Raw genomic sequence first — 17,372 nt, forward strand, 5'->3', positions numbered from 1 at the left:
CTGAACAAGTTCCATGAGTTGCACTGAATAGTGCAAATGCAAAAAAACACGCCCAAATTTTCAGTGCAAGTGTCACTTGAGTTAATTATAATAGATCACGCGAAAAAGAAAAAAGTAACCTCGAAAAAGCAATCTCGTGCTCAGTAAGTAATGATTTTTATTATATGTAATTAAATAGTAGATAATCATTTAAAAAATGCTATTATATTACATCAAGTAATTAATTATATTTTTAAAAAAGTATAAAATTGATGTACTTGTATAAAAGATATAACACTTACGGTGTCATTATCCATTTTTTTCACACATGCTACATAATTTACAGTTTTTGGAATCATTCTTCTAGTTCGGAAGATTGCAATTATTTCTTCTTCCTCGCTTGAACTAGAAGAAGATTCCAAAAATGTCTCCAAAATATTAAAAAGATCCAAATCCGGATTGCTCATTCTTTCAAATTTGAAACTTTGTTATTGCTTACAAATAATGCACTGATGCTTGCATGCATCCAGTGCATTGAACTGGCACGGTCAAAATATCTCGTGCCACTTAGTGCGCACTATGCGAGTGTCGTGCGTTCAAACGAACACGTGACACTAGCCAAGTGCGCATTGGCACTGCCAATCGAACACGCGCCTGACACTGAGTGCAGCCAGTGCATCCCAATCGAAAACGCTATAATTGTTAAATAGATATCTGTGTTCTACACTGGATTGGATGTGGATTAATGCCTCGGTGGAAACTAAACCAGTGTCGCCTGTGTCTCTTGTTGGAAAGCACCCTACGTAGTTCAAGGTCCATTTTTCGTGAATCACAGAGGCCCTCTCAAAATAAAATTGCACATAAAATTGAAGCGTGATCGCAGGTTTCTCTCTGGCATGGGATTCTCACCAAATATTCCTTCCTGATTTTCTTACTTCTTTGGGTTCAACTTGTTTCCTACCACCATAGGCCGGACAGCGTGGAACGATCCAGAGGAGAGCGGAAAGGCGGTTCGTTACACGTAGAGTCCTATATAAAGAGAGAAGCGACATCGAACTCCCACCACAACCTTCAGTATTCAATTGAGTCCTCCACCGCCATTTTGGGACCGCTCTAACGTCACCAAACACCATTCGTATCATTTTACAAACAGCTGTGGTCACAATATGGCTGCTCGCTTAGCCAATCAAGTATCAATCAGAGTTTCGGACATCAATGTCGTTTTTCTCTTTATATAGAACTCTAGTTACACGTAGCTAACCGCGATGCGCGCGATCTATACTGAGCGTCCTAATACGCGGCAAATTAAATTCTTAACAAGTGGTTTTTAATTATTTTTGGAAAATGGAAATGTCACAATATAACTTCATCATGTACCATTGAATTCATAATAAAATAAGCTTTATTTTATTATAAAAAGAAAAAAAATTTTGAAAAAAATGGGTAAATAATGGAAGAAAGTATAAAAAAAAATTTGTTATTTTTATATTTTTCAAGCCATCTAACTTTGAACTAGAATATTTTTCTCTATCTCTTATAGTTTCAACGATATACGCTTCGAAAGAAGAAAAACCGATTTTCATCAAAGGGGTGTTTCATCCCTTAAAAGTAAAAACAGGCACGTATAAAAAAAATATGTGTCCCTTATTTTAATCTGTACTACAACATATTCAAGACTTGTCAAAATCAGAGGGGGACCTCGAAACCATTCTTTGTAAGAAAAAGAAGGGTACCACTTTCACTTGACTGGATTGAAAATCTGACTTGTCTCGTATTTACCAAACATGAGTCGCGATCGAGTTCTTTTGAATTTTATACATTATTCAACAGCCGTCCATGTGTTTTCCTGTCCAAATGGGCTTCACTTTACATCCTTTTTGTGACTATTTGCTGCCTGTTAGAGGGAAAAAGAATAGTCAAGGCCCATTTTTACAAGTATTTTAAAGCGATCTTGTTATGTTGTTTTATCCAAATTCTCTTTATTTGCAAATGCCACAACAGAAACTTTTATGTGCAATTTCTCGCTTATGACGTCACAACTTCAATGTAACCGCGGCAAGTAGTCAAAAGCTTTAATTTTATTTAAAAAAAAGCAGCTACTTTGTAACGATGCACTTCCGCACCGTTTTCCCCTGGGGCCACGAACCGCCTCCTGTCCGGCCGAATATCCGCCGGATAGGCGAATAGGCACTATGCGCCGATAAACGCTCCATTTCCGCGCGCGCGCATTAAGCCGCACGCTCCTGGCGTTGGAGCGACAAAGAACACGTACGCGCAAGCGAGAGCGCGATAGTGGACCGATCTCGGAGCAGCGAGGATGCTATATTCCGAAGAGAACCGAACTCAACCCGAGCATCTCCGACTTTCCGAGATCAGGGTATAAAAGGCGAGCGATCTCGAGAAGAGATCGACTCTTTCCCGGTCCAGCCTCCGAGCCAGACCAAGGAAATCCGTGTGGTAGAGCTGGGTAGAGCGAGCTCTGCCACCGCCGAGATCTCGACGATTCCGCCGAAATCCGTCTCCACCTCAGAGTCCGCGGTGACGACTGCCACCCCAGGGGTAAAGTGATCTTTGCCTCCATCGAGAGATCTCGAGGCAGGCGGCACCGGCGCACGAACGGGGGATTCCCTACTAAGGGATTTCCGAAGAGCACCTGTCGCGAGATCGAATTCCGAAAACACCGGCACGCCGTCTGAATAGTGTCCCAGCCCGCGCACGTTGCGGGCCTCGAAACCATAAAAAGGTAAACATCGCGACGAATCCGCGTCGTAACCGAGCAGGCGCGACAAAGACAGCACTACCGCGCCGTCCTCTCGCACCGGCCCGAAACCGAGAAGAAAAGACCGAGAAGAAAAGCATTGTAAATAACCACCGCCGTTCTTGTATATACCGCGTTTCTCTATTTTCTAGATTACACCGCCGTCTTCGTACATACCGCGTTTCTCTATTATTAAAAGCACATACTTGCGTGTATTACTTTCAGTTCTCTTATAATAAATTTGTATTTCTCTTCTACGCACTCCCGATCTCAGATTTAATTACCCAGACAAACACAGGTTGTTACAACTTTTATGTAGAAATTAAAAGAACATATGGTAGAAAAGATACGGGATAAATTTACCTCCCCTCTTTCCCTATCACCTACCTCCGTACATACTGGAAAATTTTACTTCGCTGAACCTGCGGATAATCATTCTCTGCCTAATTGAAAATTTAAGGCTGTGTAGTCAATAAAACACTAAATAAAATAAGCATTTTAATTAATGATTATTTTAAATTATCACAAACGTCCCACTTCAAAAAACAAAGAAGTGATTTTAAAATTACAACAATGAAATAATAATAAAGAAAATTTTGGTATAAATTTGAATTTCAATTCACTTAGATCACACTTATTTTGGATTTCTTAATACATTAATATCTCCAAAAATTTTATATATACAGATAGTATAAAGAACAATCGTAAAATAAAAAAATAACTTTATTCACATTAGTATTTTTCTTTTCATCAGAAAATTTACACGGCACATATACAAAAATGCTTTGTCAGGAATGAGTAAAATACGTCAGGCACATAAACGGTGTTTCGCAGATTTTAAATAAATGTAAGTTAATAAAGCTTAAATGCACAACATCTGCCTTCACCAATCTCCGCATTAAGGGGGCACACCCAGAAACGTAAAAAAAATCGATTTTTTGATTATTACATATTTATAATGTTTAATATTTCGAGAATGTCTGGTGAAAATTTCGAATCAAAATTCCGAAAAATGACGAAGTTATAGCCCTAATAGCACATTGGTGCGCCGCATCGTGCCGTGTGCCGCAACGCGCCGCTGAGATATTGTGGTTGGACCATAGCCTGTCCCTTCGGTTTCGTGTTTAATATCTCAGTAAAGACGCATTATTGGAGTGCTGTGTTGATGGCTATACTTAGAATAGCAATAAAAGTTTTAACGATATAATTTGGAAAATATTCTCAAAAACAATGCAAAACGATGCTATTACAGTAGAAATTGCTGGATACATAGCTGTTTGCATATTCATCGATGGTATAACTTCAATATTACGAATAATGAGCATTATGGACATTTCTCTTAGACTGAATGCACACCAATATGCTCCGCACGAAGATGATCGCCGTATAGCGCAAGCCGAGGTACGCACGCAGTAACAGACCAAGATGCGCAAATATGTCGCCGACAACAAAATTTAGATGATATGGGCATCGTATCTACTGCAGAAGACTTATATTATGGGCCTGGAATTGACAACTCTGTTTAAGTTAAAAAAATTTCATGTTTTATTAACAAAAACATATGTTGAATATTCAAACACATTTTTCTTGAAACGACATTTTTCAAACTGGTACCAGAAATATCTCGACAACTACTGAAACGATTTACTTGAAATTTATACTAGCTATTCTATACATAATTCTATCGCGTATCGTAGTTTTTCTTTTAGACCTCATAGTTTTTTGGGAAGAGCGAGAAAACGAACGGATTTTGTCTTAAAAATCGCAACTTTAAATTTAAACGGCCGCCATTTTGTAAAAAATTGATATTTTTGAAATCGGCTACGATACGCCAAAGATATTATTATATATTTTAATATTTCATAAACATTTTTTGTTTCAGTTGATTTTTGGCGAAGGTACATCTGGTACCGTTTTGGGCGATTTTTTCAGGGCTGCCTCTTCACGATACCATATCTCTGTCATTTTGCATAATTTCTTAATAAGAAAAATTATGAAGTTTCTTCAAAATGTATATTTTAAACTTAAAAAATCCCAATTCGGTAAATCCAATAATTTTTTTTTTTTTAATTCCAGAAAGTTGCCATTTTTTTGGCCTCTTGGGTGTATATGCCCCCTTAATTGTATTTATCGATACTATTTTTTTTACATACCATACAATTCAATTCTTTAGACAAATATATAAGTTATACATATGTATATATTGATATATATATACAGGGTGATTCAAAATAACCTATTGGTCCCGAAGCTGGCATATTCGTAATCGAATACTGAGACGATTTTTCCTTTTGCAAAAATTTGTCCGGAGCTTAGTTTTCAAGTTACAATAAAAATTAGCGTATGACGGGTCAGGTACAAGTGGTAGACAGGGGCGGCGCGACTCACTGTTACACGCGGGTGTTTCCGTGGAGCACCTCCTGCACTTAAATGACTGACAAAAGGACATCACATTCCTATTTAAACTTTCTCTCTCTCTCTCTGTCTCTCTCTCTCTCTCTCTCTCCGTCACTTTAATTATGCTACATTTAACTTGTCAAATTTCGATCTGTCATCCGGCCGTCAAATATCGGGATGACCGTGAAATCTTCAAGTAAGTTTACATTATTATAATAAATGTACTCCCGCAAATAATAAAATTTAATGCAAATTAGATTACTTAAATGTGCACTTGCAAGTTAAAAGTAGCACTTTTAAAACGCACAAAAAGGAAAAAAAGGAGAGAGAGAGAGAGAGAGAGAGAGAGAGAGTGAGAGAGATAGAAACGGGGAAGAAGGGGGCTTTAAACAAGTTTAAGCACGTTCACTCACGCACACGGCAATCAGCTTATTGTTTCCACGATGCGACAGTTCAATTTAAATTTGTCCTTTATCCAGATCTATCCCTCGAAGTTGTTTCATATTTTACCACATTACTATTTACTCTGCACTTGATCGATAAACGCGGAACTACGCGACGAACCGATCGATTAACTTTATTAATTACTATTCTAATCACTACAATTATTCGATGCGTTAAAATTACTCGAAGAAACACGTGTTTACGTTACGATCACACAACACGTGTTCACTCGACGTTATCAAGCAGTCGACTGGATATTATTGGTTATGTTGTTATAAGAGTGTCGAACGATTGGTTAAAGCCGTAAGTCAAAACGCGGCAATTTAAAATGCAAATATTGGTTAATACAATTTACATCAATACAATTTATTAGAAAAATGTTGCAAATGCATATTTATCATTATTTGTTAAAAATTGTATGATAGTGACTTTATCAAGATAATTAAATATTATTCATTCTAAATATTCAAAAAATAATTTTATCAAAATCAATTTTTTCTAAATACTTTTTTATTTCTTATTTTTGAATATTTGTGAAAACTGTGAAAATATTCCTCAAAATAAAATATTTGATTGCCCTGAAAAGGGCAGATTATCCGTTGCTGCAAGGAGATTTCAAGAATTATATCCTTAAAGTTTTTTTTATAATAAATATTCTAAATAATTATCATGATAAAGTCACTTACAATTTTTAACAAGTAATAATAAACATGCATTTGCCACATTTTTCTAATAAATTGTATCGATGTAAATCGTATTAATCAATATTTTCATTTTGAATTACCGCGTTTTGACTTATGGCTTTAACCAATCGTTCGACACTCTTATAACGACATAACCAATAATATTCAGTCGACTGCTTTATATCGTCGAGTGAACACGTGTTGTGTGATCGTAACGTAAATACGTGTTTCTTCGAGTAATTTTAACGCATTGAATGATTGTAGTGATTATAGTAGTGATTAATAGTAATTAATAAAGTCGATCGATCGGTTCGTCGCGTAGTTTCGCGTTTATCAATCAAATGAAGAGTAAATAGTGTAAATGTGGTGAAATATGAAACAACTTCGAGGGATAGATCTGGATAAAGCACAAATTTAAATTAAACTGTCGCATCGTGGAAACAATAAGCTGATCGCCATGTGCGTAAGTAAACGTGCTTAAACTTGTTCAAAGCCCCCCCCCCCTCCGTCTCTCTCTCTCTCTCCTTTCTATCCCTTTTGTGCGTTTTAAAAGTTCTACTTTTAACTTGCAAGTGCACATTTAAGTAATCTAATTTGCATTAAATTTTATTATTCGCTGGCGTACATTTATTATAATAATATAAACTTACTTGAAGATTTCACGGTCATCCCGATATTTGACGGCCGGATGACAGATCGAAATTTGGCAAGTTAAATGTAACATAATTAAAGTGACAGAGAGAGAGAGAGAGAGAGAGAGAGAGAGAGAGAGAGTTTAAATAGGAATGTGCTGTCCATGTACTTTTGTCAGTCATTTGAGCGCAGGAGGTGCCCCACGGAAACACCCGCGTGTAACAGTGAGTCGCGCCGCCCCTGTCTTCCACTTGTACCTGACCCGTAATACGCTAACTAATTCTTATTGTAACTTGAAAACTAAGCTTCGGACAAATTTTTGCAAAAGGAAAAATCGTCTCAGAATTCGATTACGAATATGCCAGCTTCGGGACCAATAGGTTATTTTGAATCACCCTGTATGTATATATACAGGGTGTTCGTTAATGGTTGTCCAGCCTTTTACCGTACGTAGATGCCGTACCGACTGAGCTTGCTAATTTGCTAAACGTTTCCTAGATGACAGCTGCTTCGGTTGAGCGCGCGAACGCGATCTCGCAGGACCGAGTGACACGTACAGGCCCCTGGTGAAAATTTTTCTCATATTTTTTTCGTATAATTTTTCCGAACATCTGTATAATTTTTTATGAAACGTTATAAAATGTAAAAAAGTTAAAAGTATTTTTTTAAAACTGTGAGATGAGAAATCTCAGAATACTTCAGAATGTACGTGTATGAAAAGTTCTAACAATAAGAGATGTAGACTTTCTAAGTATTATTTCTACGTATTTCTGAAAAATGTTCCTATTCGTATAAAAATTATGAGAAAAACTGTAACCAGGAATGTTAAATTCTATAAACGAGAAATTTTATAAAAAATTATTAGAATAGTTTTTACCGGGGAAAGCTGTGCATACTTTGTTATATTACATTTGTTACTAAGATTACTATTTCTATTTATTAATCAAATTAATAAATAAAGTAGTAAATAGAAACGTAGAATACTGAATACATTTAATAATATATCCACACAATTTTTATCACAAATTTTTAATACTTGTAATCTTTTGAATTTAAATATTATCTTTGAAGTACTTTTAATTTAAAGAATGCACAGCTTTCCCCGGTAAAAACTATTCTGATAATTTTTTATAAAATTTCTCGTTTATAGAATTTAACATTCCTGGTTACAGTTTTTCTCATAATTTTTATACGAATAGGAACATTTTTCAGAAATACGTAGAAATAATACTTAGAAAGTCTACATCTCTTATTGTTAGAACTTTTCATACACGTACATTCTGAAGTATTCTGAGATTTCTCATCTCACAGTTTTAAAAAAATACTTTTAACTTTTTTACATTTTATAACGTTTCATAAAAAATTATACAGATGTTCGGAAAAATTATACGAAAAAAATATGAGAAAAATTTTTACCAGGGGCCTGTACGTGTCACTCGGTCCTGCGAGATCGCGTTCGCGCGCTCAACCGAAGCAGCTATCATCTAGGAAACGTTTAGCAAATTAGCAAGCTCAGTCGGTACGGCATCTACGTACGGTAAAAGGCTGGACAACCATTAACGAACACCCTGTATATATATATATATATATATATATATATATATACATACAGTAGATTATATAACGTGTTACGCCATTATAAGTATAAATATTTGTACATCATCACTTAACGACATATAGCATATAAAGATAATTACATTCACATAATTACATTCTTATCTTTCTAACGCGCTAATTACACGTATTGTTGTGCAAATAAGTAAATTAAAATCGCTCGCAAGTTCAGCAATTCCTATCAGTTTTAATTTTACAATCAATAATCCTGATTTATGGCTAACTACATACGCATAAAAATGGTAACTTATTAAACAATACAATGATTGGATTTATTAATCCAAATATAATTTTTGTTATTAAATAGCATAAAAATATTACATATGTTCTGCAGTTACTTACATATTCTCACTTTTATTATTAAAAAAGAATTATGGGGATACTAAAGTTATCCTGTTTAAATCAATTTTTTTTCAGTATACTATTTTCCTAATTGTATTTATTAGGATACTAACTCGTGACATCATATATCTAATATGGCCGCCTCAATAATATTCCCTTGTCACCCTACACATATGAACAGTATTAATTGCGTGTTATAAATTTCTCATGATATTTGTGATTAAAATAAATAACGAATTGGTAACGCAATTTTCGCCAAGAGCAACAAAAAAAATAAAACATATTGCAGTGTACATCGTTGCAATAGCTTAGCCTCAAAAAAATCAACCCAGCAAACGCCAAGTTTATATGTAATATAAATGTTAGTTGTAATTTTCCACTCAACAATGTAACTGTTATATAAAAAGTGTTAATAGTTACATTGTTGAGTGCGAAATTATAACTAACATTTGTATTACATGTAATTTGATATTTGCTGGGAACTGTTCGTTTCCAATATTTTTCTAAACCAAGAAAAACAAAGATTACAGTGGAAAATACATTCAAAAATATAGAAAAACGAGAAGAAAATATTAAGGTTGTCACAACAAAATAGTGTTATTTTTCACCTTAATGATTATGAACTATATGGTTCTCATAACTCTATTGTATTAATGCAAAAATAATGTTATTCGGTTGTAATAATTTTAATGTTTGTTTTCTTCGTGTATAATTTTATTAGTGATAATTTTGTAATTAATGTAGGAAACTTAAAATCGCTCCTTTTAAAATATAAACGGCATATTTTACAATTGTTTTCATTTTTAGCACTCTTCCCTAATTCTCATTTTTCTAAATTTTTGAATGCACTTTCAACTGTAATCATTATTTTTCCCGGTTTAGGAAAATAGTGAAAATTTAACCAACAGTTAATTCTTTTAAGGCTAAGCTATTGTAACTTGTATATACTGCCATATGTTTTGTTGCTCTCAGCAAAAATCTCCCAACTCACCATTCATTTTAATCACAAATATCGTGAGAACTTAATAACACGGCAGTTGAATTAATACTGTTTGTATTGAGTGCATAGCGTGAACATTGTATGGAGTATCCTTGTTGAGGCTATATAGGACATGTGACGTCACTAGTTAATATTCCAACGGAAAAATCTTTTTCCATAATTAAAGTATAAACACGAATGTAACTCGGGTCAGTCAACTTTATGCTAAGAATAAAAAAATTAAGAAATTTAGATGTGTTTTACTAGAACACTAAAGATATAGGTATTCCCACGGTACGCCATTTTTAGTCCTTCCCCCCCCCCCCCTCCTCCCTTCTGACTCCTTGCCATCGTCAGGAGGTAGCATATAGGCAAGGAGTGAGAAGATGAAAGGGGGCAAAAAGGACTAAACATGGCAGACCATAAAAATACTCATATCTTTAGTTCCTTAGTTTTACCTATTCATAACCTAATTATAGTGTCTACAACTGTCAACATGTGCTAATATTTACTTCATAAAAATTATGTACGAATGGAAATAATCTAAGACATAGATTACATGATAAAACTTCGTTTGTGTTCTTAGATTTTGGCTTAGATATTTATTATGAAAATAAATTAATGTGCTTGAGAGAGAAAATTTGTGCATCTACATACGTGTAATAGTATGTAGTAATGTATTAATGTTTCATGAATCATACATATTGTAATCATATATATATTGTAAATCGTATGTGTAAATCGTTGTTCGGTAAAACTCACAACTTTAGCATCCCCTTAAAAATCACAAATAATTATATAATGAAATGATTGGATGTATGGAGCTGCTGCTGGGGAAAAATTAAAATAGATTCAATAGAAATATTTATTTGAAAGATATATCTATAAAAAATACTATTTGAAATAAGTATTTTGTATAGTAATGTAAATATACAAAAAACAAATCGTATTTAACATTTATATACAAGGTGTTCGAACGTGTAAGAACCTTTTAATATTTCAAAAAGTAAGCATTTTTGAAAGAAATATTTCAGACAAAAGTTATAAAACTTAAAAATATTTATCTACTGATTCTATCAATTTGACCTTGAGTTGCATCGCCAAGGTCAGATTAAAGTCATAACAATTTTTTTACTAAAAAATCCAATTTTTTATTTCAGAATCTAATAGCTAATGTTAAGAGCTTTTCAAAACATAATAATAAAGTTATTTTTCATTAAATACTTTCCGAATTATGAGACTTGAAAGTTACAGTATAGAAAGTTACACTGTAACTGAAAGTACTTAATGAAAAATAACTTCACTATAGTGTTTGAAAAAGTTTTCGAGATCAATTATGAGACAATGCTATAAAAAAACAAGAATTTCTACTTGAAAATTTGAAGATGATTTTTACGTAACCTTGACGTCACAAAAATATTTTTGTCTACGCATCACTTCAAACACATCCTATAACTTTTGTATAAAACATTTCTTTCGGAAAAGCTTAATTTTCAAAATATTAAGGGGTACCGATACTTTCCCAATACCCTATATCTTTTATTGCCTTTTTGTTACAATCAATCTCGAAAGCTTTTCAAAACAATATAATAAAGTTATTTTTTATTTAATACTTTCTGAACTGTGAGACTTAAAAGTTGCAGTAACTATAACTTTCAAGCCTTATAACTCGGAAAGTACTTAACAAAAAATATCTTCTTTATAGTGTTTTGAAAAGCTCTTGAAATCAACTATTAGATTATTCTGGAATCAAAAATAGGACTTTCTATTTAAAAAAATTGTTTTGATCTTGACTTAACCTAGGGGACTTAAGATCAAACTAATAGAATCAGTAGATCTTTTTAAAAAAAATTTTAAAAAATCTTTCGTTTAAAAAATTTCTTTCGGAAATGCTTACTTTTCAAAATATTAAAAAGATACCAAACCTAAAACTGAACTTCCTCGACGTTGGTACGGCAGATCATTTTTCAAGCGAGAATTTGCGTACGTATTTGCACGCGGGGAATAGCACTAACACCATAGACATAGAATCTCTAGATTGACAATGAGCCATCAAGGAGTAGGGGTAAGCTCGGGTAGAAAAAGATGGACTGTGTCATTACTGTGCGTTTTCTCTCCCTTCGCGCAAGCATACAAAACGTATATTGCAGTAAGAGAGGATTGAAAGAGAATATTAAGCATTTGATATTGAAATAGTACTCGATACACGTATCGACACAGTCCGTCTTTTTCTACCCAAGCTTACCCCCACTCCTCAAAAGGAGGAGTGGATCCGAGGATCGCTCAGTCTAGAGATCCTATATCTATGGCTAAGACCAGGCAACCAAGTTAGCACTCTTTGTCCAACGCATTTATCTGTCTTTATTCTTCGATTGTAACGATCTGCGAAAAGACCTATTAACTACTATTGCAGACAATCACTGCTCTGCTTGTCGTTTACGTCCACTAAGCAAAATTTGTACACGTACAGCTGTCCAAAAACGAAACTTTTTCTGTTAAGCTGACAACGGGCAATAGATTTCAACCAATCAGAAGCCGCAAGAAATATCTGCGAATCAATCAGAAATTGCGAAATCTATTACCTGTGTTATTCCTTGTTCCTATTGCCTGTACTTTTCATTGTACATTCAGCTTTAGGCTTTTGATTAGAATGGCACAGTGTTGATGTCGCCAGTAAACGATAAAAGTTAACTTCGAGTAACAGATCCACGAAAAATATAAGAATTTAAAAATTTTTTTGTCGACTTTTTTCGTAAATTGCTCTTATTCCACTATTTTGTGGTGCGTACTTTCATTCTTTCTTCAAAAAGATTTTGTGATTGTCAAGCCAATTCAAAGATTAAAATAAACAGTAATATTTCGGTAATTCCCATTAGTTTAGCATCCTCTTAAGGGGTTTCCACATATTTTGGACACTTTGTATAATTTAAATAATCTACTAAAATAAGATCTTTACTTTACATTTTGATATGTCATCAATAAATAATAATTTTTTTCTATTTTCTATTTCTTAATGCGATGCTGGCATTATCAGTTTTACCGATTAAATTTATACATATGCAACTTAACACATACGATTTACAATATATAATACGATACTATATACAAACATCAACAGATTCTTACATACTACTATATCGAGATCACGTACATTTACATAATTTGTCAAATGTTCAATTCTTTTAAGAGAATGCTAAACCTAAAGCTGAACTTCCTCGAAATCGATACGGCAGATTATTTTTCAGGGCAGAGGATAAAGGGAATAATAACGATAACATCAAGCGACCAAGAGCTAGCGCTCTTCGTCCAACGCATTTATCTGTCTTTATTCTTCAATTGTAGTGCGCCAACTGTGAAAAGATCTATCAGATCTTACTGTTGCATATAATCACTGCTCTGCTTGTCATTGTTTAAGGGCGCTAAGTGAAATTTGTACATGCACAGCTGTTCAGAAACGCAACTTTTTTGTTAGGCTTTTAATAGAAATGGCACACAGTCAGTGTTGTTCCTTAGTTTTCTGCACTGCGGAACGGTCTCATTTCATACATACGAGCTACAGAACGTCAGTAAATGACAAAATTTAACCTTGAGTGATAGATCCATGAGCCAAAAATAAATGAATTTTTAATTTTTTTGTCGATTTTCTCGTAAAATCGCTTGTATCGTACTTTTTTGGAACATACATTCATTCTACCAAAGAATTTTGTAATTTGTCAAACCAATTCAAAAATTAAAATAAACTGTAACATGTAATTCCCTTTGGTTTAGCAGCCTCTTAAATCAAGTTTTTACACTTAATTTTAACAATTCAACATTATTAATTTATTTATTTTATTCCTGGCTCTGCCTTCATTTTGCGCATGTAAATTACATACTTTTCTTACTTACAACTTTATCACAAAGAAAATGTTTCGAAGAATTGACAGCTTTGATCACTTTATTGAAGTAAGAGTTAATAAGGAAATTATAATTTTTATTTATTTTATCCTTTTTGGCAAAAGATAGATCAGGGCCATATAAATTAAGATGTTCTAATTATATAAAAAGATTATAATTCTGTGAAACCTGTACAAAGTATAATATGTTTAATAAAATGGTTTTTTTATTGGTAAAGCAGATCATCAGACATCTTAAAAAAAAAAAAAATATATATATATATATATATAATACTAAAATAAAAATCTGTATACCTCGTAAATATACATATAAATGTAACTCAATTTTCATACATTTTAAAATAAATTTGTCATTAGTTACAGATTTGGTACAAAAAAATGAGTTACATCTATATAGCTATAAAAAATGTGCTATTTTGAAGGTAGAAAAAACTTATTTATCTATGACATATCAAAATGTAAAGTAAATATCTTATTTTAAGTAAATATGTACAATAAATTTGAAATACTATTTGTTTTTTTAATATTTATCATACAAAATACTTATTCTCTATAATGATATTACTACTTTTAATTTCAACTATTTTCTCCAACAATTGTTATTATAATAATTTTCATAAAAATTAATTTAACAGAGTTATTCTCGCAAATTGGAAAAAATGATATGCACACTTATATCATTAAACATACATACATTAATAATGGCAAAGCCAAATTATCCACTTGATTTGTACGTGCCTCGATCAACGATATTGAGACAGCCGCCAAGATGCTTCTCAGAAGTAGCTGGTAATCATTTATAAAACCTGGCAAAATATAAATAATTTAAAAAAAACAAAACAATTTCATAACAAAAAAATGTTAAGGAAAATACAAGAATCGAAATCTACCACAATACGATAGCGTGAATATTACGCAAACTTGACAAAATATGCATGCGACGGTGCCTTCAATAGTTTTTTCTGTGTCGAGCCACTTGTGTGCGCCCCATTTGTTACCGACAAAGCTTGCAGCGGTATCACCGATTCCTACCGTCAGCACGCCGCTGAGTAATACCACTAGCGACAAATTATTAGTTGGCATCCAAAGAGGTAACGATAAACCACATAACAAATATATAGCTGTTAATGAAAGCATACAATCCTTTTCATCGACAAATACAACAAATCCTTGCTGTAACTTTTCTCCTAAAGGTGGAACTCTCAAAAGTCTCATCACCTGAAAAAGCATTGACAATTATTACATCTAACATAAGTTTTCTGCACCAGTCACTGAACAGTAAACAATTAACAGTGAATGATTATTTAAGAAAAATATTAAAATGTGATAAGACTTCAAAGTAATAAATTACAAATTAATTGATCTTTTTTAGACCTAATTTTTATACAGATTTAATTAAAATATTTTTTACTTAAGAATATAATTATATTAAGGGGACTCTCTAAATCAAATTGCTCGAAAATCTTAACAAACTGAAAACATATATGATATCTATACAATATTTAAAAAGTAGAAAAATGCATTTTTTATTAACAAATATTTAAATATATAAAGGTAATTCATAAATACATGTTCATACTTCAAAGTATGATCTTACACACTAAAAAGTAAAAAAACCGTCTAAATGTAAAAAAAAATAAACACATGTATTACATACATTAATTTTCAATTTGTAAATGATTAAATAAACTATTCGACATATCCGTTCCATGCATTAACATACGCTACATTATACATCTTACTATTAGCATTAAGTACCACACTCGTTAGAAAATATCTGGTATTCTTCGAATAGTCTCAAGTCTTTGTATCTATTTTCTCGTAGATCCACATTATTTACTAGCGTTAAATGTACAAAACAGTGCTTCCCAATAAGGTCGATAGGATGTTAAATTGAAAGAAAACACATTAATTTTTCTTGAAATTGGATTAAAATGACTTTATTATGATAAAATTTATTTTTTAAACAAAATATTATTCAAATAGCTACCGCGACTCTTTTTGCACTGGGTGATTCAATCAGGCCAACTTTCGATGACTCTGTGCAGCATATCGGGTGGTATGGCGGCAATGGTTGCACAAATTTTTGTTTCAAGTTCATCAAGAGTCTTGGACTTGGTCGTGTAAACCTGTGACTTAACATAGCCCCACAGAAAAAAGTCAAGCGGTGTTAAATCAGACAATCTTGGTGGCCAATTGTTAAGGCGATTTCTTGAAATTAGTGACTTACCAAACTTTTCACGCAATAAATTCATTGTAACGCCCGCTGTATGACAAAGAGCACCATCTTGTTGGAAAATAATGTCGTTTCCATCAATTTCATCAACTTTCGGGAAGAAAAACTCGGTAAGCATGCCACAATAGCGCTCACCATTCATTGTAACGGGTCGGCCTTCTTCATTTTTTAAAGAAGTACGGACCGAAATGCCACCGTACCATAATCCGCACCAAACAGTAATTTTTTGAGGGATGTAATGGTGTCTCGTAAATCACTTGAGGGTTTGACGCGCACCAGTATCAACAATTTTGTTTGTTGACACTACGCACGAAACTTAACTACTTCGCACGAAACGCTCTTTCGTAGCAACAAAACTTCTCGAATTTTGATAGAACATTTCCAAATGGTGTGGCCATATGACCTTATTCATGATAAAATGGTAAACCTTACTAATGACAACAAACGTCAGATGTCAAAGATTGCATTTCAAATGTAGTCGCAATGTCCTTTCAAAATCCTATCATCCCTATTGGAAAGCACTGTAGATTTTAAATAACCCCATTACAATAAATTAAAAATAAAAATATAATAAATTGTCAAACATATGGTTAGCAGGCCTATGTCTTAATAGTAATAATTTTTAATTTTTACAATCTCCAGCTTATTCAAACTGCGCACTGCATATTCGTCAGACTTAAAACACATAAAACCAGAAAAATTATAAATAATTTTATTGCAAAAAAGTAACATCTCAATCAGAATTCGAACCTAGATCTCTCTACATTCCGTGCCGGCAGGCGTCCCAATTCGGCTACCAAGCATGTAATGATACTTTTTACAATAATTAATATATGTAAAATAAACGTCTTTTTCAAGCGACGTGTAGTAAACAATAATAAGTTAAATCCGGACTGATGTCAAACATAAGACAGCAGTGCTTAGTACTAATAAAATAAGATCGTAATGCAGCTATGTAGTGAGTCCACCTCGTCACCTTATCCATTGGTTTGCAAAGGTATTATTTGGAAATATTCTCATTGCAAAAAAAAAAAAAAATAAACGTGCATAAACCACAAGTTTTGCCTGATATCCGGAGGCACATCATACAGTAGTTCTTGAAAAATTCTATTTAATTTATATAGATGGATATCTCCTTCATGCCAAAGAGTATGGAAAAGGTGCTGAACCAGTATCTCAGAAATGAGGTGCTGATACATGCACCACTCCACAAAAATCAGCATGTTTACCAAAAAGCAAAATCCACCATCACCGCCTTGCATCGTCTAATGAGCAGCATAGAAAGGGCCCATGAGACTAAGGAGATGCCTGTGTGCCTTTATGGACATAGAGCTCCTTCGACAACACGTCAGGTACTCATCAGCCTTAACCAAATTAGGAAACTAGATTCCCGGCGGGTCGTAAGGTTCTT

The 17,372-nt window shown here is 33.3% G+C and overlaps 1 protein-coding gene across 2 annotated transcripts in view; it reads right to left on the reverse strand.

Moving 5' to 3' along the window:
• Positions 1-9,554: 9,554 nt before the first annotated feature.
• Positions 9,555-17,372, reverse strand: part of LOC105200707 (dolichol kinase) — a 62,293-nt gene continuing 54,475 nt past the window's right edge. The window contains exons 6-7 of one of the 2 annotated variants that reach the window (XM_039449067.1): positions 14,616-14,943; positions 9,555-14,531 (exon numbers count right to left, since the gene is read on the reverse strand). In XM_039449067.1, the coding sequence (XP_039305001.1) occupies positions 14,398-14,531; positions 14,616-14,943 (462 nt within the window). In that variant the 3' untranslated portion in view covers positions 9,555-14,397. The remainder of the gene's footprint in view (positions 14,532-14,615; positions 14,944-17,372) is intronic. The other variant, XM_039449068.1, reaches the window with a different exon arrangement.

The sequence above is a fragment of the Solenopsis invicta genome, chromosome 5, assembly GCF_016802725.1.
Source record: "Solenopsis invicta isolate M01_SB chromosome 5, UNIL_Sinv_3.0, whole genome shotgun sequence".
NCBI lineage: Eukaryota > Metazoa > Arthropoda > Insecta > Hymenoptera > Formicidae > Solenopsis > Solenopsis invicta.